General features: G+C 42.0%; 1 protein-coding gene across 1 annotated transcript; it reads right to left on the reverse strand.

Annotated features, from left to right (window-relative positions):
- Window positions 1–498: 498 nt before the first annotated feature.
- On the reverse strand, window positions 499–19,939 carry LOC130549929 (dynein regulatory complex subunit 4-like). The gene is made up of 6 exons (XM_057327280.1): window positions 19,698–19,939; window positions 2,570–2,737; window positions 2,354–2,440; window positions 1,745–1,954; window positions 1,590–1,655; window positions 499–716 (listed from the first exon to the last, which is right to left on the reverse strand). Exons 1-6 carry the CDS (start codon window positions 19,875–19,877, stop codon window positions 564–566), a joined length of 864 nt encoding a protein of 287 aa, XP_057183263.1. The 5' UTR covers window positions 19,878–19,939; the 3' UTR covers window positions 499–563.
- Between the last annotated feature and the right edge of the window lie 1,687 nt (window positions 19,940–21,626).

Raw genomic sequence — 21,626 nt, forward strand, 5'->3', positions numbered from 1 at the left:
AGCACAACGCCTGCAAGTGTCTTTCCGAAAATATAACTACAGAAAATTATTTTTGTTGGTAACTAAACACATTCACGTCCATGCGTTGTGTTTTGGGTGTTTGGTTAGAACGTTAGCTGCTATGTAGCTAGCACGCTATGCGCTAACAACAAGCTGCTACCTTAGAATCTAGTTTGAGCTATTAGTATATCCCAGTAGTATACCCCGCGGGAGCCAAAATAGTGCTTTAGTACATGCACAGTTTATGAAGTGATATGATGTAACAGCGGTTTCCGCTTAGTCAACAAATTCACGTGTATTGCTCTGCCCATGGGGAAGCTTATACAGTCAGCGACAGTATTTATTACACTGATGATAACAGGCAACGGCGCTTATCAACCACATGGGGGAACATTAAGCAAAAGTTATCTAATGTTGCTTTAAGAGCATTTCTTGATCTTTATGAGAAAACTCACACAAGCACAAACAAGTTAAAATTTCTGAACAATATGTCTGCTATTTCAGTAAGTATCTTTTTATTTAATTTATGCTTAACATTTCAAGGCTTAGCATTTTGTCCCCTTTTAGCTAATTTGAGGCAGAAAACGGCCAGCAGGGACCTGCCCGAGAGTCCGTCCAGAAATGCTGCTTTCCAGTGGCTTAAAGCCGAGCTCTTTCACAGGGAATCCAAATGCCCGCAGCTTTGCTTCAGAAGTCCTCAGCAGGTCATTATATGTCTGTTTAAGAAGAGGGAAAATTACGCTTTAATCCATATACTAGTATATAATGTTTTGTGCATGCTTTTTGTAAACAAGTATACCATCATAGGCATAGCTTGACATTCGAGCAAGAAGGGGGCGGAGTGTTCTGTCATAGCATATATTGGAAGTGTTATGGTTTATAACGAAAAATAAAATTAATTAAAAACATTATTTTGACTAAATAAAAATAACACAACCTATGAATGTTAGATCAAACTCAAATGAAAACGACAACTCTTGCCTTTAACTGAAACAAAAAAACAAGTTAACAACTCAACAGATGAACATTTCACGGTTCGTTTCATTTTCCTACTGAAACTCCCTTAAATACAGGAATATGAACTCGTAAAAGTAATATGAATGGTATTTGCATTTTTACATTCAAATTTAGCTACCCTTTATGTTAAACTATCAATCATATCATAAAAAACAACTATTTCTATTTATTTTACGTGGCTAACTTTAATACTGCTTTAATTATAATATATTTTATTTTTAATTTGCATTTATAACTTAATTTATAATAACTGAATGTACTCTGGATGCATCTATTTTGATTATAAACAATGATAAAATACTGAAGTGTCCTAAATCTGAATTAATTATATTTTGTCAGTGAATGTAAACACCAAAAATATTAAAGTGGAGATCAAACTACAGTTTTGGTTCAATGTTAATTTACAAACACAAATGAGTTGCCCTCACTGCATTTATTTTATTCAGATTTTACCAGAATTTAAACATTTACAGTGTTGTTTAGATTTTTAGTTTCCTTTGTATAGATCTGATGATTCCCTATCATGGATGAAGATAGTATCAGATCTTTAGACAGCAGAAACAGCTTCTTACCTTGCAAACACGTTCCACTTCATACTGTAAGTCTTTGATAGTCTGGTTCTTGGAGTCCAAAACTTCCTAAATAAATAATGATTTTTCTGTCTAATTCTTTTATATTCCTTTATAATAATAGATCCATACTTCATATTAAGTGCTCATATATGTACCTCTAGCTTGCTTGTGACCACATTGAGGGCAGTTGGGTCCAGGTTGGAGGCAGCCAACACCTCGCTAAGCTGAGCTTCCTTCTTCTCCAGTGTGTCATTGAGTGCACTCAGTTTGCACTCCAGCAGGAGGTTTTTAAAGCCAGTCTTCTGCTGAACCTCCAGAATGGCTTTAGTGAACTTTGTGTACAAGTCATCTCGCTCCAACTGAACCTACACAGACAATAAATTGACTTTAGTTCTCGTAATAGATCAGGAAGATCAAGCATAAACAGGTTCTGGTGAAATTAACTTTTCACATGTTTTACATCTCTGAGAGCGCTGAGAGTAACACATGTGTAAAACACATTATAGCACCCTTAAAGAACCCATTATTTTATTACTTATTCTTTCAAATATATTCTTCAAATATTATAAACTCATTATAACCCAATGATTTTAAATGTAGCATTAGAGGGATACAATAATAAAATATCTGAATAACAGTAATGTGATGACTTTTTTGTCAAGATTTGTCATGTTTGATATTATTCCAAATCAGGTGTAAACACAGATTTAGTCTGAAAGGTCTCATGATGGTTTCTTGATGTCTAGAAATGTTCTTCCAATCACCGTGGTAAATCTCTGCTCCAACACCTCATGCTCCCATTTTAGTGCCTTCATTTCTTTGTCGGACACTTTGACATAAGCTCTCATTCTCTGACAGCAAAACACAAAGAACAAAAAGTATCAAGACAATTAATCAACATCTGTTTGTTACATTGTTATTTCATATTATGCAAGAGTTCAGTTTTACAATACAAGGCACTCTAATGAGATGAGACATACAGCCAGAGTGCTTTTGTCCCTATCATAGTTGGTAAGTTGTTTCTGGAGCTCTGTAACTTCCTCTTTGGCTCTCTCTTGAGACTCAATAAGTTCTTTATTTTGCTGAAGCCCTATCGCCATCTCTTTAGATCTCCTCTCTTCCTTCTTTTTCATCTCCTTCAAATCTTCCTGAATGCACAAGAAAAGAGAAAGGACTGGTAAATCTTTGGTCACTGTTGCTCAACTGGTAGAGCATGATAATAGCAACACAGCATCATGGGTTCAAAATATCAAAGTATGTGCAATTCACAGCAACCCAACCCATTATCTTGCCATGCTCTACCAGTTGGGAATGTTGTGTATGTATGTATACATTAGTCATATCTTACATGCTATAAACTTATCTGTTATGTTTTTAGGAATGTCAAGTCGAACACACGTTAAGTCTTACATTATGTCATAAACCACCTAAGTTTAATTTAAAACAGCAGAAATCGCAATAGATAAGAAGTTTGCATCTCTGAAATTCAGTAAGATTGTTATTCATGTCGGCACAAATGATGTTCGACTCCGTCAATCGGAGATCACAAAAGATAACATAAAGATAAAGTAGATAAAGAGGTGTGTGAGCTCGCAAGCACGATGTCAGACACTGTAATATTCTCTGGCCCCCTCACTGCTTATCGTGGTGATGAGATTTATAGCAGATTATCATCACTAAATGGCTGGTTGTCTGAGTGGTGCCTGCAGAATGATATAGTTTTTATAAATAACTGGAAGAGTTTTGAGGGCAGACCTGACCTGTTGAAACAAGATGGTCTCCATCCCTCCTGGGCTGGGGCTTCCATCCTGTCTAGAAATATGGCAAAAAGTCTTAATAATGCTACTGCTAAAGCTTGACTCGCTGGGGCCCAGGTCAGGGAGCAGACAGAATGGCTTAACCAACTGTCTGCTTGCCGTCTCACGTTGCAGAATACACAAAATGTACAACATGTAATAATCCGTTCTCCCAAACATCACAAAATAGAGACTGTGTCTGTCCCTTGGATTAGCAAACATAAAATAATGCATAAATCTCTTGAAAGTAATTTAATAAATGTTAAACAAATTAAAAATGAACAAAATACAGATAATCAACTATTACGACTCGGATTGCTAAATATTAGATCTCTCTCTAATAAAGCACTTTTTGTTAACGATATGATAACAGATCATAAAATAGACATGCTCTGTTTGACAGAAACATGGCTAAAACCAGATGATTATATTACTTTAAATGAATCTGTCCCCCAAGATTATTATTATAAACATGACACCTCGTCTAAAAGGCAGAGGGGGAGGTGTCGCAGCACTTTACAATAACTCTCTTAGCATTTCCCAGAAGTCGAACTCTAAATATAATTCTTTTGAAGTCATGGTACTTCATGTTTCAACACCTAATACTAAAGATAAAACATTTTTAAAATTTATTTTAGATATTGTATGTAGGCCTCCAGGGAACCACACAGATTTTATTAAAGAATTTGGTGGGTTCTTATCAGAACTAGTACTGGCCGCAGATAGACTCCTTGTCGTTGGTGACTTTAACATCCATGTAGATAACGATACAGATGCCTTAGGAATGGCTTTCAAAGACACTCTTAACTCCATGGGCGTTAGTCAACATGTGTCAGGACCCACTCACCTTCGTAATCATACTTTGTACTTTAGATTTAATACTGTTTTACGGTATAAATGTGGACGACATTAAAATCCTTCAGCAGAGTGAAGACATTTCGGATCATTATCTGGTATTAAGTTTGCTTCACTGGCCTACGGCTGCAAATAAAACTCATTGTTACAAATATGGTACAACAATAACTTCAACTACCAAAGATGCATTTCTCGATAATCTGCCCGAATTGTCTCAAATCGCTAGCATGAGAAATAACGTTGAAGATCTTGACACTACCACTGAAAATTTTAATTCCACCTTCTCTGAAACGCTAGACACAGTTGCTCCTCTACGTTTAAAGAAGATTAAAAATGGCAGTCCCACACCGTGGTATAATGAACACACTCAGGCTCTAAAGAAAGCAGCCCGAAAAATGGAGCGCAACTTTAAGAAAACTAAATTAGAGGTATTTCGCACAGCATGGAAGGATGGTATTCGAAAATACAGGAAAGCCTACTTTTCATCACTAATAGAAGAAAACCAGCACAACCCTAGGTTTTTATTCAACACAGTGGCTAAATTAACAAAAAATAAATCGTCAGTGACTTCTGATCCTGTATATCAGCATAGCAGTGATGAATTTATGAACGACTTCACATATAAAATCCAAGATATTAGAGAAAAAATTATAACAATGCAATCAGTAGTGAAACCCGCTGAACAAACTAACTACAGCGCCCCTAAGGAGATAATTGTAATTATTTTATACCGTAGATCATGATGAGCTGTCTAAAATCATTAGATCATCTAAATCAACAACATGCATGCTAGACCCTATACCTACAAATCTACTGAAAGAGATGTTCCCAGAAATGATAGATCCTATTCTTGGTATTATTAACTCATCTCTGACATTAGGACATGTGCCTAAAGCATATAAGGTGGCTGTTATAAGGCCCCTTGTCAAAAAACTCCAACTCGACCCTAGAGAACTAGGGAACTACAGGCCTATATCGAATCTACCTTTCATATCTAAAGTTCTGGAAAAAGTAGTTTCAACTCAATTATGCTCCTTCCTCCAAAGGAATGACATCAATGAAGAATTCCAGTCTGGATTTAGAGCATGTCACAGTACAGAGACTGCTTTGATCAGAGTTACAAATGATCTGCTATTGGCGTCTGACCGAGGTTGTATCTCGTTATTGGTGCTGCTAGACCTTAGTGCTGCATTCGATACCATTGACCACAGCACACTCCTACATAGACTCGAAAATTATGTCGGCATTAAGGGAATAGCTTTGAAATGGTTTAAATCTTATTTATCCGACCGTTTTCAATTTGTAGCAATAAACAATGAGGTGTCACGCAAATCGCAAGTCCAGTACGGTGTACCACAGGGCTCAGTCTTAGGGCCTCTGCTCTTCGCATTATACATGCTACCTCTAGGAGATATAATAAAGCGACACGGAGTTAGCTTTCACTGTTATGCTGATGATACTCAACTTTATATTTCCTCGAAGCCTCATGAAACACAGCAGTTCCATCGAATAATGGAATGCATAGTCGATATAAAAAACTGGATGAGTAACAACTTTTTATTACTGAACTCGGACAAAACGGAAGTGTTACTTATTGGACCGAAAACTGCTATAAGTAACAACCAAGAATACTGCTTAACTATTGACGGATGTTCCATAAAACCCTTGTCGTCAGCAAAGAATCTTGGCGTTCTATTCGATAGTAATCTGTCATTTGAGAGCCATGTCGCCAACACTGTAAAATTGTGCTTTTCCATCTTAAGAATATATCTAAACTACGTCATATGCTGTCAATGTCAGATGCAGAGAAGTTAATTCATGCATTCATGACATCGAGACTAGATTACTGTAATTCACTGTTAGGTGGTTGCCCTGCAGGCTTATTACAAAAACTCCAACTGGTCCAAAACTCTCTGAGAGTTCAGAGGACCCATGTCCGACTGAAAGTGCCATTCCAGACATTTATTTATGGGTTTGAGGTGGAAATATACAAAATCCTAGTTGTCTGGAACACAACATAAGTGCTCCCTTCCTGTAGTGTGATGTTATTACCAGAGGTGGACAGTAACGACGTAAATTTACCTGAGTACTGTACTTAAGTACACTTTTTGAGTATCTGTACTTTACTTGAGTATTATTTTTTCTGAGTACTTATGACTTTAACTTCACTACATTTGAAAGACAAATATCGTACTTTTTACTCCACTACATTTATAAAAAGGTCCAAAAGAAGAAAATGGTTTCCATGCAGCGGGTTTTCCTGTGTGCGCAATTTATCTGGCTTGCGATCTGCCAGGACCTTTTACTGTTGCCAAGTATTTCAGTTTTTCTAAGCTTGCGGTTTTCCGGCAAGCTTTTGTAGGGTATGGTCAGATCAAAGTTTACCATCTGTGATCGTAAAACACAGTAACCTCTCCGCAGGACTACGACCAGGCACCAACAAGTCTGGCCAAATGTCCTATTCTCAACACCTTCATCACTGACCAGGTCAGATTCGGATACTCTCCCCTAGACTTCAAAGGAGGTTCTTGGGGGAGGACAGGACTGTTCACCAAAGTGAGAAAAGCCATGTGATGAGAGCCTCAAATTCTTCCAACAGAATGTCTCCTTCTCTTTCCTTAGCCACAAAAGACTGGTTTAAAGTGTATACACATGAATCTCCACATTGTATTCTTGTCTCTATGTTATTCTCCTTCACCTATAACCTCAAAGGCATATGTGCTTAGTGGTATTCTGTGTATATTTACATTCTTGTCCAAACTACAGGTCAATGTAATTGTAATCCCTTCATGTTTCATATCTACGTGTTTCCCTTTTCATGTCTTAGAATATGGTGTATAGCACAGTAATGTATTTTATACCATACTCATTTTATTCTATTCTAAGTCTATTCCTGCTCCAAACTCCCAGGCGACCATAAATGCAAATGAGTGAGTGTGCCGGACAAAGAAACATGTTTTCGCGCCCAAAACTATCTCATCACATTGGATCGCCCACCTTGGAGGGGCGTGACGCCCTCTGTGTTAAAACATCTGAACATGCAGGAAAGCTCGCTCTTTTGTGTATGTTCATTCGCTCGTGTGCATTCGCGCTCGTGCGCGTTCGCTCGCTCGTCTTCTTTCAACCTCTCGAGACCTGCCTCTCCTCAGAGACAGTTTCTAACGGCAGTTTGCTTCTGCTAAATCAACAGACTCACGGCCTGCTCTGAACACATCAGGACCCTTTGATACGCGCGCCAGCACATGTGCCGAGAAACAAAGAAGCCAATGCAAGTATCTGAACTATTGCTAACCAGTTGCGTATAAGCTTTGCCCATTTTAAATAAGGAGATTTGTCCTTGATGGTTCGCGCAGATGTGAATAGCTGATTTAATACTGCCATTTTCTTTGCTTTATCTATTTCTTTCATTCTCTACTGTTTTACGTTTTTATGTTTGTTTGTTAATGTTTGGTTTGTGTTAGCTAGTTGATTTTAGTTCCCCCGTAGTGTAGATAAATAAACCGCATGTGTATCCACGCTCTAATTGTTTCTGTGTTTATTTATCACATATCAACGTCACTTAAACTGCTTGATTTCGTTAAGATTTCTGAAATGGTACTGTACTACAGTAAGTAAGTACAGTAAGTATATTGTTTTTCCAGGCCAGGGGAGTAATATTTCTTAGAGTTGATATACTTTTGTCGCTGTTATTAGCTCTGCTGCATCAGGTAAAGTGTATAAAATAATTAATGGTTAATCACCATTAATTATTTGTAGGTTACTGTGTTTAAACTCATAGTTTCCCCGAAATACACTACACTTTGAATGGCCATTTGGCAGATTTTTTTACGCAAATCTGGCAACTCTGGGATCTTCCCCGCTAAACTAATGTAAACGTAGGCACTGCTACACCATTGATAGCTCTCTAAAAAGGCAAACAGAACAATAAAAGACGAAAAAGGCACATGTTAAAGTGTGGTGTAATCATCTGTGGGTTACGATCAGTCAAAGATCGTAGAAACATTGTTATGAAAATGATCGACACAATGGCTAAACGGTAAATAAGCATCACATACACCTTGAGCTACGTGTGTGTGTTAACTTCTGATCTGCTGCTATATCATTTAAAGCGATTTGGAAAATGAATGATGTTTTTACTGAAGTAACTATAGTTGAAGTATTCCTGTATATCTGTATAAAAACAATAGAATCCTGCCCAAAATACAACATAAAATGTAATGGATTTAACATTAATGGTTATAATAGGAATTGTACTATGGATACTTGTTGTCTACTTGTATGTGATGGATATTGGAGTAAAACCCAAAACACACTACAAAGAGGAATTTAATTTAAAAAAATCTCATTCTAATTCAAAAATTCATTGTTTTTTTTCAACAGGGATGGTATTTGCAGTAAAACCACAGTATCCACAAATTTACCATTTTCTATATATAGGAACCATACTCCAATGAATAATCTTTAGTAAAACCACAGTGTAGCGAGGAAGGCGGGACGAGAGCCATGGGGCAGGAAGGCGGGGCCGGTGGCGTGAGTGATAATGAGTATCAGCTGTATGCGCACCGGTCCCGCATGCCTCACGGGGAGCTAGGGAGCATAAGAGGACGAGCGACGGGACTGCCGACGAGAGAGGACCGGGCCCGGAAATAGGTTAAGTTTGTTTATGTGTTCGTGTGGCCGGCAGTCGACCGTGAGGTGGCTGCCGGCCTGTTATTTGCTGTTTATTGTTTATTCATTTTTGAATTAAAGTTTTATGAATGTTTGCCGGTTCCCGCCTCCTTCTTTCCCTACATTGAACTTTGTTACATTGGTGCCGAAACCCGGGAGGAAGGAGGGACATGCTGTCGAAGAGCCCTCGCCGCTGAGCGGCCTCGCGGTGCTGAGGAGTTCGGGCAGCGCGGACGAGGGACGTCTGCCAACGGCTGCCCGAGGCAGTGGTGCTGGAGCGAGAGGAATCGGTGGGGACGGAGAGCTCGCGGCCGTGCTCCTGGGACGAGGTGGGATGGCGGCCATAGAGGGAGCGGAGGAGTTGCCGCCGTTGGCCGTGAGCCGGAATCCTGTTACCAACAGCCATGATGGTGAGGAACAGGAAACGGGGAACTTGTTGCCGGCTGCCCTCAGCCAGAAGCCATCGCCGGCCGCCAGGAGGCGGAGGAGGATCGGGCCGTCCACCGAACGTCCAGCACCACAGCATAGCACCGCGAGGAAGAGCCTCTCGGCTGGCTGAGGACCGAGCGACGGCGTGTCGGGGAACCGGACTATTTTTTTTTTCCCTCTCTCTCCTCTCTCGTCCCTGTCGCTCGGGGTGCTCCCGGCTCCGTTCTCTCGTCTCGTCGGTGCGTACCCCCAGGCGCTGGGGCTCTCAAGGGGGGGCCCCCCGGGGGGAGTAAGCACAGGCGCGGTGGTACCCCCCGGCCTGTGAGGGGCGATGGGGGTATGTAGCGAGGAAGGCGGGACGAGAGCCGTGGGGCAGGAAGGCGGGGCCGGTGGCGTGAGTGATAATGAGTATCAGCTGTACGCGCACCGGTCCCGCATGCCTCACGGGGAGCTAGGGAGCATAAGAGGACGAGCGACGGGACTGCCGACGAGAGAGGACCGGGCCCGGAAATAGGTTAAGTTTGTTTATGTGTTCGTGTGGCCGGCAGTTGACCGTGAGGTGGCTGCCGGCCTGTTATTTGCTGTTTATTGTTTATTTATTTTTGAATTAAAGTTTTATGAATGTTCGCCGGTTCCCGCCTCCTTCCTTCCCTACATTGAACTTTGTTACACACAGCAACTAAAAATACCATAGTTTCATTATACTAGCTATAGTTAATGTTTGTATTTAAATTATGGAAATACAAATAGTAGTAAATCCAACAAACACATGGCTTCTACACTTTACTATTTACAAGAACCTTACTACTTACTGGTAAATTGCTGCTAAAACTGGTAAAAGGAATATACAAAATAAAAGAACACTGCTCATAAATGCATATAGGCCTAGGGGACTAATGAGGGTAATTAGGCTAAATGGATTATATCTAAACTAAACATATATGTGCTAAACATATAAAGCTCTTAAAGGAGTTGCTCACTGCAAAATTTGCCCCCATTGACTTTCCATAGTAGGAATAAAAATGACTATGGAAAGTCAAAGGGGGGAAATTTTGAAGTGAACTACTGCTTTAATACTTAGCTCTGTACACTGTGATAGGCTATGTGAGACCAATTTTCTTTCGTGGCACTTATGCTTTTTGTTGTCCTTATGTGGTTCCAATTGCTTCCATTGTTTCCCTCATCTGTAAGTTGCTTTGGATAAAAGCGTCTGCTAAATGACTAAATGTAAGTGTTAATACAACTGATACTGTGAGCTACTCAGTGTATTCAGTAGGTTGCTTCAGGGGCATAAGGTATACGACAATAAAACAATGCACATCTGACATAATTTTTTTTTACTTTTAATACTTCAGTACTTTTAAAAGCATGTACTTCTGTACTTTTACTTAAGTAAGAATCTGTCTTTACAACTTTTAGCGGAGTAATATTTGACCAGTAATATCTGTATTTTCACGCAAGTAAGGAAGTTGTGTACTTCGTCCACCTCTGGTTATTACTAATAATCATCCATACAATTACGCTTTGACTCGGAGTGGCAAAGACTATACTTCCACATTAATACGTTTTCATTTTTAAAAAACGTTTTTCGTCAACACTTCCGTTTTCAAGCCTTTTCCCAAGTGCTGCAAATCCACACTAAAACGTACAGAAAAAAACGCTTACATCTATGTAATAGATGTAAGCATGAGTAAAACCTGACACACCTCAATCTGTGTCACTTCTGTCAGGCGTTTATTTACTTTCTGCCTTATTATGTTTAATGTTTAATACACAGAGTTATTTTTAAATGGATGGACAATGAGGTAGGGATTTTGCTGCGTGTAATACAAGACTATAAGGCCGCAAAAGCGAAAGTGAAACTATCCTCCCACTCCACTGCCAAGCAATAACTGTGAGTAACTAAATATTCAGTCTCGTAAAATGCAATCTAAAGTATGCACAAACTAACATTAACACTATCAAACTGTAGAGCAGCCAAAACAACTGCATCACATGACGAAAAACGCATCATCATTTTTAAACGCCTCCGTTTATCTCATCTACACTATAATGCGAAAACTGATTTTCAAATGTATCCACTTTGGACTGCGTTTCCAAAAAGCTCAGTATTCGTAGACAAAAACGCATTCTCAGTGTGGACGGAAGGCCAAAATAGCGATAAAAAAGATTAGTGTGGACTGGGAAAAAGTACCGGCAACATGTGAGAAGTGCCAGTTTCAAGCACCGGCCCACTTCAAGCACTGATAAAAGTCTTGAAAAATTGCCTAATAGGACAAACTAAAAACTATTTAGTCACAATATTGTAGAAAACGTCGAATTGATTTCAGATCTGGTCTAACTCAGCTTTTTAAAAGCGCTTTTCAGTGTCAATCAGACTGAGTTGGCCAATCAAATGAAGGAAGGCGAGGATTACATGAATTAAATGAAAAAGGGAGTTGCTATTGACAGAAGCCGAGGTCAGTTTTAACTGTGAAAGAGAGTGATGTAAGTAGCTAAATGTTTATGTTTTAACTAGGGCTGTCAACGTTAATGCCTTAACGCATGCAATTCATTTTTTCAGATTAACACGTAAAAAATATTTAATGCCTGTAGAGACTTTGGCATAAGCCAAATGGTCGGAATCATTAAAAGAAGAGCCATAAACCCCCCTCCACTCTCTTTTGTCCTGGTTTCTTGATATCAACATCAAAAGATCAGAGTCAGACCTGGCTCCAGGGGACTGGATTTAGGTTGGTGCTCTCACCGAAAGTGTTGATAACCCTTTTGTTTCTCCATGGGATATTTACGACTCCTAAGCTTCAAAGCAAGCAAAAGGAGATGTGAGAAGTCTCTCTGTTTTGTCTCACCTGTAGTTTATCCAGAGAAACTTCTCTGACAAAACTACACTAAAACTGTCATTTTCTATAAATATATGTAAATATCTAGGTTATATGTTGACGCTCTTGCCATTTTAAATAATCTGTAACTGTTAAATAGGCAAGTTTAATTCAGGCTTTGTTTGTATTCGTACATCCGAATGAATCATGACTTGATGCATTTCAAACCTGACATATTTGAAATCTAAATGTTTGTCTTTACAATTCCTCCTTGTTTATATATATATTGTGTGACCATAGAACACTTTATATTCATTATGTTAAAAGTTGGACTGGTATTTTGTAAAATTGATAGGAGGTCATAAAGATGCAAATTAGCTGTTGAGTGGACAAAGAACCTCTTCCCTGCTCAACTCTGACTGGTCTATTCATACTCAGGAGGGCATGCCCTCTCATGAAGTTAAATATCAAGCTTGCTCTGTAAACGTAGCTTGGCCTTTTTGCTCTATACCTGCCCTCATCAGAAACTGGTTTGTGGCGTCTCTTCAGAGACTGCCCCTTTCCCCCCCACTGGGGAGGAAGAAGGAACAATGGACTTCTGCTGCCTCGCACACATTGATGAGCCACACGGCTGGTCACGAGGCCCGGAACTTTCCAGCAGGAATGCATTCTGAAACCTTTTGAACAATTCCATCTATAACACCTGAGCAGTGCCACAGACTGATCGACTCCATGCCACGCCACATTGCTGCAGTAATTCAGGCAAAAGGAGCCTCAACTAAGTATTGAGTGCTGTACATGCTCATACTTTTTATGTTCATACTTTTCAGTTGGCCAAGATTTCTTGGCCAACTGAACTCTTGCCGGGCCTTTCTATCCCAGTGCTCTCTGGTGTTCAGCCCCCAGCCTCGGCGCTACTCCGCTGAGGCTTCTAAGGTGAGCTTCGTCCTCACGCTTCTCTCCGGTCCGGCTCAGGAATGGGGAATGGCCGTTTGGGACGCCCAGAGTCCCTGTTGAGCCTCGTTTGAGGAGTTCCGTAAAGAGATGGAGAGGCTCTTCAATCGCTCGGTTCGGGGGGATGAGGCCGCCGCCAAGCTCTCGCGTCTGACACAAGGAAGGGCGTCCATTACAGATTATGCCATCCAGTTCCAGACACTCAGTGCCGCTTGCGAGTGGAATGGAGCGGCGCTGCGGGCACGATTCATGGAAGGGCTAAACGACACCATTGCGGATGAGCTGGCCGTCATGGAGGTTCCTTCGGAACTCGAAAACCTAATCTCCATCGCCCTGCGAGTAGAGGCTCGGCTGGATTTACGTCGCAGACGACGCTCGACGACCAATTCCTGGCGCAGGGTGGAGCCTCTAGATCTCACGGTTCCCGAGTCACATCTTTCGGCTCCCTCGGATTCGGAGCCCATGCAGCTGGGGCGGCTCCGCCTTTCCCCGCTCCAGAAACAGCAACGACTGTCCCAGGGACTCTGTCTCTACTGCGGGAAGCCGGGGCACTTCGCCATTAGATGCCCGCTAAAAGCCAATGCCCACCAGTAGTACGGAGGGTACTGGTGGGTAAGCTTCGTTGCACCCTCCCAGACATGTCCCGCACCCAGCTGGCTTTCACCCTAGAACACCAGGGAGTCACGCACTCTGGACTAGCCTTATTAGACTCCGGAGCTGAAGGAAACTTCATTGACCGTGAGACGGCCCGGCGTTGGCAACTTCCTTCGATCTCACTCTCCAATCCAGTGTCGGTGTGGTCGTTTGGGTGGGATACTCCTCTTCACTGTCACTCACTACACACCTAGCGTAAGTTTATTTATTTCTGGGAATCATCGTGAGAACATCTTGCTATACATACTCGAGTCCCCCAACAATGTTATTGTCCTCGGGCACCCATGGTTGCTACAGCACAGTCCTCACGTTGATTGGGTAAACAGAACTATTCTTGCTTGGAAACCGTCTTGTCATGTGTCTTGTCTTGGTCCTGCGTTGTCTCCTGTTTCTGTCTCTTGTGCTCCCCAGGGGGAACCGGCTGACCTGAGCTCCGTTCCGGTGGAGTATCGCGATCTCGGTGCGGTGTTCAGCAAGTCCCGGGCGGCCTCACTTCCTCCTCATCGCCCCTACGACTGCGCCATCGACCTCCTTCCCGGCACTTCTCCTTCCAGGGGACGCTTATTTTCCCTGTCCGGTCCAAAGAGAGAGGCCATGGACCAATATATTCGCGATTCTCTTCAGGCTGGACTCATCCGCCGCTCTTCCTCTCCCGCTGGCGCCGGCTTCTTCTTTGTCCAAAAGAAGGATGGCTCCCTTTGCCCCTGTATTGATTATCGAGGTTTGATCGACATTACAGTTAAGAACAGGTATCCCCTACCTCTCATGTCGTCTACCTTTGAGTTATTGCAGGGAGCCAAGGTCTTCACCAAATTAGACCTCCGCAACGCCTATCACCTTGTCCGCATTCGGGAGGGAGAGGAGTGGAAGTCAGCGTTTAACACCCCCACGGGACACTACGAGTATTTGGTGCTTCCCTTCGGTCTCACCAATGCTCCGGCTGTCTTCCAGGACCTGGTCAATAGCGTCTTGGGTGACATGATTAATCAGTTTGGCTCGTGTACCTGGATGACATTCTTATTTTCTCCCCCTCTCTCCAGGCGCACATCCAGCACGTAAGACGGGTCCTCCAGCGCCTGCTCGAGAATCGACTCTTTGTCAAAGCGGAGAAGTGCGAGTTCCATTCTGAGTCTGTGACGTTCCTTGGCCACATATTATCCACTTCGGGTATCCAGGCTGATCCCGCCAAGACAGAGGCTGTCGCCAAGTGGCCTTTACCCAACTCCCGTAAGGGACTGCAGCGTTTCCTGGGATTCGCCAACTTCTACCGGCGTTGCATCAGAAACTTTGGTCAGATTGCTGCACCCCTTACTGCGTTGACCTCCACCAAGGCTCCCTTCAGGTGGAATCAGCAAGCTCAGGCTGCCTTTGATAAGTTAAAGTCCCGTTTTATCTCTGCTCCTGTCTTGTCTATTCCAGATCCTGCTGGCCAGTTTATCGTCGAGGTTGACGCTTCCGACGTCGGAGTAGGCGCAGTCTTGTTTCAGCGGTCGATGCACGATGAGAAGGTTCACCCCTGTGCCTATCTCTCCCATCGCCTCAGCCCGGCAGAACGTAACTATGACATCGGTAACAGGGAGCTGCTGGCGGTCAAGCTAGCATTGGGCGAGTGGCGTCACTGGTTGGAGGGAGCAGCGCAGCCCTTCCTGGTCTGGACGGACCATAAAAACCTGGAGTACATCCGTTCGGCCAGGAGGTTAAGCTCTCGTCAGGCCCATTGGGCACTCTTCTTTGGGCGTTTCAACTTCACCCTCTCGTTACGGCCCGGGTCCAAGAACACCAAGCCCGATGCCCTTTCCCGCTTGTTTGCTGGCCCCGGGGGATAGTACCACGACCGACACCATCCTCCCCATGGGGGTGGTGGTCGGGGCTATCTCCTGGGGAATCGAACAGCGGGTAAAGGAGGCCGGTCGAGGGGTGCAAGTCCCAACCGAGTGTCTGGCGGGTAGACTATTCGTGCTGGCTGCATCCTGAAGTCCTTCAGTGGGGGCATTCGTCCAGGCTGGTTTGCCATCCAGGTACTCGGGGAACGAGGGTGTCAGTTCGTCAGCGCTTCTGGTGGCCGTCATGGTCCAACGATGTCAGACATTTTGTGTTGGCCTGCCCGACGTGCGCTCAGTCTAAACCCAGTAACGCCCTCCCACTGGTCTGCTCCGCCCCTTCCCATTCCCTCCCGCCCATGGTCACACATTGCCCTCAATTTTGTCACTGGGCTTCTCTCCTCTAGCGGTAACACTGTGGTTCTCACGGTGGTGGATCGCTTATCCAAGGCAGTTCATTTCATTCCCCTACGCAAACTTCCCTCCTCATGGGAGATGGCGCAACTGCTCATTGACCACGTTTTCCGGCTCCATGGCTTGCCGGTCGATGTGGTCTCTGATAGGGGCCCGCAGTTCACCTCCCGCTTTTGGAAAGAATTTTGTAGACAGATCGGGGCCTCAGCGAGTCTGTCCTCCGGTTTCCACCCGCAGACCAATGGGCAGTGTGAGCGGGCCAATCAGGATCTCGGAAGAATGCTCCGCTGTCTGACATCGTCTAATCAGAGTTCCTGGAGCCAACAGCTCTCGTGGGTAGAATACGCCCACAACTCCCTTCCGTCGGCTGCCTCAGGTTTGTCTCCATTCGAGTGTTCTATTGGTTATAACCCTCCCATCTTTCCTTCACAGGAACCCGACACTGCGGTACCGTCGGCTCTTGCTTTCGTCCAGCGTTGTCGGCACACCTGGCGGAGAGCCAGAGAGGGGTTGGCCCGAACCTTAAGACGTACCAAAGCAGCGGCCGACCGTCACCGGTCCTCTCCTCCTACCTATGTGTGTGGTCAACGAGTGTGGCTCACTACCAAGGACCTGCCTCTCCGGGCGCCTTCCCGCAAGCTGGCACCCAGGTTCATAGGGCCTTTCCGCATCACCAAGGTGGTTAATCCGGTGGCCGTCAGCCCCAGACTTCCCCCTTCCCTTGGTCGGGTCCACCCGGTGTTTCATGTCTCCCGGGTCAAACCTGTTGTTTCATCCCCCTCAATCCTGTTTGCAGCCGACCTGGATTACGTTTCCTTGTGGATTACTGTCTTGTTTTGTTCGTTTTCATATATGAAAAGGCACTTTATTTACACGCCACTCCCTTCACATGCACTAGAGACTTGCGCTTATTCTAAAATTACAGTCTGAAAGACAAACATGATCTACCTGTTTCTTAAGATGATGTAGAGGTAATTGCTGCTGCTTCCTGAGTGGACGTTTGTCTACTTTGTAGATATTAATCTTTTGTGCGCAGCCTAAAATTGCACTGCGCAGGACCTACAATGAGTCTGCGCGGCCGCTCATGTGCGCAGCTTCAGACGGAACATTGCCCTCCGTCAATAGGCCCTTTTCACAATGACGTCACTTAACTTCCGCCTTTTCGCAAAGCAGTGTATCATAACATCCGTCTTGCAACAAACAAGAAGAAGAAGAATGGAATTTACAGTAAAACAGTAAAAAATAAAAAAACTGACAGAACACGTATTCAAGTACTTATCCTAGCACCTTCGCTAACACAAAAAGAAAAGAAAACACTTACCTTCATAATCAAACAGGTACTGTTCAATGAAGAATTGTTATCCTTTTTCTAGCTTTGATCTTGTCGTTAGCGAAAATTTGTCTGCAAGACGTTTGTGACAAGCAGAGCAGGACGAGGGCCGTGAGGGAACTGCGCAAGGCCGGTGACGCGAGTGATAACGAGCATCTCTCTTGTCCCACTCTGCTTGTCACAACGTTGTACATCGTCTAGCCGTATTTGTGGCAGATGTGCAAGGGACTTGGTAAACTCCATTCTGAGGCGCTAGCGGAAGTAACTTCTTCTTCTTGAGTTTTACTGGCGGTTGGCAAACCAGCTTATAGGTGCATTACCGCCACCTTATGAACTGGAGTGCTAGCGGAATTAACGATACACTGCTTCGCGGCAGAACGGAAGATGCGTGACGTCATGTGAAAAGGGCGTATTTGCAATCGTGTTCCTCCCTGCATGGGTTGGGGTTTCAGGGAACCTCGCCACCAATCCCCCCCCCGCCCCCGTTTGAGAACCATTGTCTTAAAGAATATTAAAAACACCACATAGACATATAAACAACATAAAACTTGATTTTAACCACAGGAGGACATTTACTTAAATGGATACTCCACCCAAAAATGAAAATTTACTCATCCTCAAGTTGTTCCAAACCTGTAAAAATTTCTTGGTTCTGATGAACACAGAGAAAGACATTTGGTAAAAATGTTGGAAAGTGACATTTCTGGGACATTACTGACTACCATAGTAGAAAAAATATTGTATCTTTTTATTGTTCTGTTGTTGAACACAAAATTTGATATTTTGAAGAATTTAGGAAAGCAAACAGTTCTGGGGTCTCTTTCACTGCCATTTTAATTTTTACTACAATTGTAGTAAATGATGTCCCAGAAAGGACAGTCGCTAACATTTTTCCAAATATATTTATATATAATATATATATATATATGTATAATAATAAATAAATGTATACAGGTTTGGGGGGATAGTAATGGACGCTGTTTCCTTATAATGGACTTCTATGGAGGAGAAAACACCTAACGTGATTAATCTAATCAGTAAAATAACGGCTTGTTCTTTTGACAACAGCTAGTGTTTATTACAAGTAAAATTTGTCAGAGATGTGGCTTCCCCAGTTGTTGTTTAGGTATGTTAAGTCATTTTAGAGAGTAAACCGTAAATTGATATCCCGACATCTGACAACATCGGAAGTTCGTCACTACGCTTGTGCACAGAGCCCATTCATGACAGAATTTTTAGGTGGAGTATCCCTTTAAGGATTTTCATGCAACCGTGGACATTTTTTTTATTTTTTTATTTTAACCCGTGATTTTAGAGAGTCTTCCACCGATCGACAACACCGATCAGCTATAGTGAGGACTCGATACTCTTATCACAATTTAAATAAACGTTTTAGCTAATCATGCTACAGGTCCATTTCCTGCATTAAGCTTTATTTAGTCTTGATGGCAGCTTAGCCTTTAGTGGCTTTGGTATAATTTTACAGAAAAAAATAAGGGAAACTATTGTTAATATCACATGAATAATATAGTCTATTTTTAACAAATTTGGCATAAATCAAAACACATTTCATAAATCATTAATGAAATATAGAATAGCTACTATTAACTAACAATATTTTAGCGGATCACTTTTGGTTGTCTCTCCCGAAACTCTGCCATATTAAGTTACTACATATATTTAAAAATACATTAACCAGGAATTCCTAATATTTTGTTGTTTGAGAAAATAAATGATTTTGTTCATATCATGTAGATGTAATGCGTGTCGGGTCGCAGCATTTTTGTCAAACGGGTAGGGTCGGGTACGGAATTAAATTAGTGCTGCTTTCGGATGTTGGGTCGGGTGTTCTTTTAATTACTGCGGGTGCGAGTTTATCAAACTCTGCATCTGTGCTGAATGTTCTGCTGTTTGCAAACTCTTGTAGAAATACAAAGATGCATTTGCAAGTCTTCATAAATTGTATGTATTTGCAATGGTCATGGGTAAAAAATAAAATATTAAAAATGTAAAATAAATGTACATATACATTTAGTAATTTAGCAGACGCTTTTATCCAAAGCGACTTACAGAGAGTTCAGGGAACAATAAAGCGATATGTTATACTTTTTTTTTTTAATATATACGTATGCCAAATGAATAAATGTAATAAGAATGTAAAAAAATGCAATATTAATACTAGACGTAAGAATAAGAAAAAGCTAAAAAGTTATTGTGTAAATACTAATATATATATATATATATATAGTTACCCCCATCCGCCCACCTGGAAAATCACTTGGCCCACCTATCATCTTATATCTGGAGCCGGGCCTGTTGCTGATCATGTTTTTAAGTGTCCAGTAGTGTGAAATGTGTTTTGATCACACCTTGAGTGAAGTGATGAGGTTCAGATTCTTGTGGATGTTGTCACTGAAGTAGTTTCTCATGTCTCTGAAAGCTTTCTCGTGGTTCTCCATCATTGTGTTAATGTGGCTGTTCTTTCGTTCCTCAATCTCATGAACTTCAGTCTTGCGTTTCTGTTCTTCCTCCTGACGCAGCGTCTGCATCTTTTTGTCATATTTACATCCAATTTCTGTGATAATAATTTTAATCACTTTTTAATTTTATCATCACTTATTAAATTTAACATTTAGTCAGATTTCCAAGAACTACAACAAAACACCTAGATTGCAGCCAAATCTGCATTGTTAGTTGCAGTCGCTGATGCATGTCCAAGGAACTGTTCACTGGAAAATGAACATGAAAATTGACTACTAAAATTGACTACTGAAGAAAGGAAGTCATACACACCAAGAATGGCATAAGTGTGAGTAAGTTATAAGGTAATTTTCAATTCCCAGTGAACAATTACTTAAAGAAATAAAGATATTAATCCTCATGTCGTTCAAAACCTGTATATGGGTAGTTGACAAATAAAACATTCCTGGTGTCCTATGGTGTGAAAGCAAAAATTATCATTAAAGGACCAGTCAGTAAAATCTAGCGGAATCTAGAATTGAGGCTCACTTCACCCCTCCCCCCACCCTTTTGAAGCACTACAGACAGGCACGGATTAACGCACAGGCTTGCGTTTTAAATTTGTCTTTTACATTTTTCTTTAAAAATTGTCTTTTAAACTTACTTCAGCGTAAACAAAAAAGGCCCTCGCTGGCCAATAAGAAATATAACAAAAAATAAGCCGGTGATTGGATAGATGTGACATTTGGGTTACATCTATCCAATCAGCTGCTGGTAAAATCATGTCAATCCTTTTCATTTACGTCACTGCTATTGCTACCCGGCATAGCGACAAAATGTCCGAAAGAATGTACAATAGTGGAGCACAAAAACGGAAAATACAAAGGTTAAAAGACCAACGTGACCAAGATCAGCAGGAGGAGGACTGGCAGCTTGCATCGGCTAACATCGAGGTTGAAACACCTTCCTGGATCCTTAGCTGTTGCAGCAGTTGGCTCATCATGTCATCGGTAATTTTTCAGGGAGTTATTCCACAATGACACGCATAATAAACAGGTTGATTTTTAATTGTGGCTTTGTTTTATACACAGTTTATGTAATGCACAGTGGTTTGTGTCTCAGTAAAGATCCACCAAGGCGCTTTTAGGGGTCATTGTGTGTGAAAGGAGAATGTGAGTGTGAAAGGAGAAAAATGTATGTGTGCGAGAGGAAAAATGTATGTGTGCGAAAGGAGAATGTGAGTGTGTGTGAAAGGAGAATGTATGTGTGTGAGAGGAAAAATGTACGTGTGTGAGAGGAAAAATGTACATGTGTGAGAGGAAAAATGTATGTGTGTGAGAGGGAAAATGTACGTGTGTGAGAGGAAAAATGTATGTGTTCGAAAGGAGAATGTGAGTGTGTGAGAGGAGAATGTGAGTGTGTGAGAGGAAAAATGTATGTGTGTGAGAGGGAAAATGTACGTGTGTGAGAGGAAAAATGTATGTGTGCGAAAGGAGAATGTGAGTGTGTGAGAGGAGAATGTGAGTGTGTGAGAGGAAAAATGTATGTGTGTGAGAGGAGAATGTGAGTGTGTGAAAGGAGAATGTGAGTGTGTGAGAGGAGAATGTGAGTGTGTGAGAGGAGAATGTGAGTGTGTGAGAGTGCTAGAATGAATTCCGGCTTGTACGGCCCCTCATAACAGGTAATAATCATGTAAACATAGCAAACAATTTATATCCCATTTCCCCTCCCATCAGCCCATTCCCAAAAAACGAAACAAAACACAAAACAAAACAAAACAAAAAATAATAATAATAATAAAAAAAGGGAAAATTAAATAGAATTACATAGAATTAATA

Source organism: Triplophysa rosa, unplaced genomic scaffold (genome assembly GCF_024868665.1).
Source record: "Triplophysa rosa unplaced genomic scaffold, Trosa_1v2 scaffold1_ERROPOS769263, whole genome shotgun sequence".
NCBI classification, from domain to species: domain Eukaryota; kingdom Metazoa; phylum Chordata; class Actinopteri; order Cypriniformes; family Nemacheilidae; genus Triplophysa; species Triplophysa rosa.

Coding starts and splice junctions, on each gene's coding strand:
- LOC130549929 (XM_057327280.1), bottom strand. CDS start 19,877: ATGCAGACGCTGCGTCAGGAGGAAGAACAGAAACGCAAGACTGAAGTT. Junction 2,738..19,697: donor ACCTCATCACTTCACTCAAG/GTGTGATCAAAA, acceptor TTGTGCATTCAG/GAAGATTTGAAGGAGATGAA. Junction 2,441..2,569: donor GGGACAAAAGCACTCTGGCT/GTATGTCTCATC, acceptor TTTTGCTGTCAG/AGAATGAGAGCTTATGTCAA.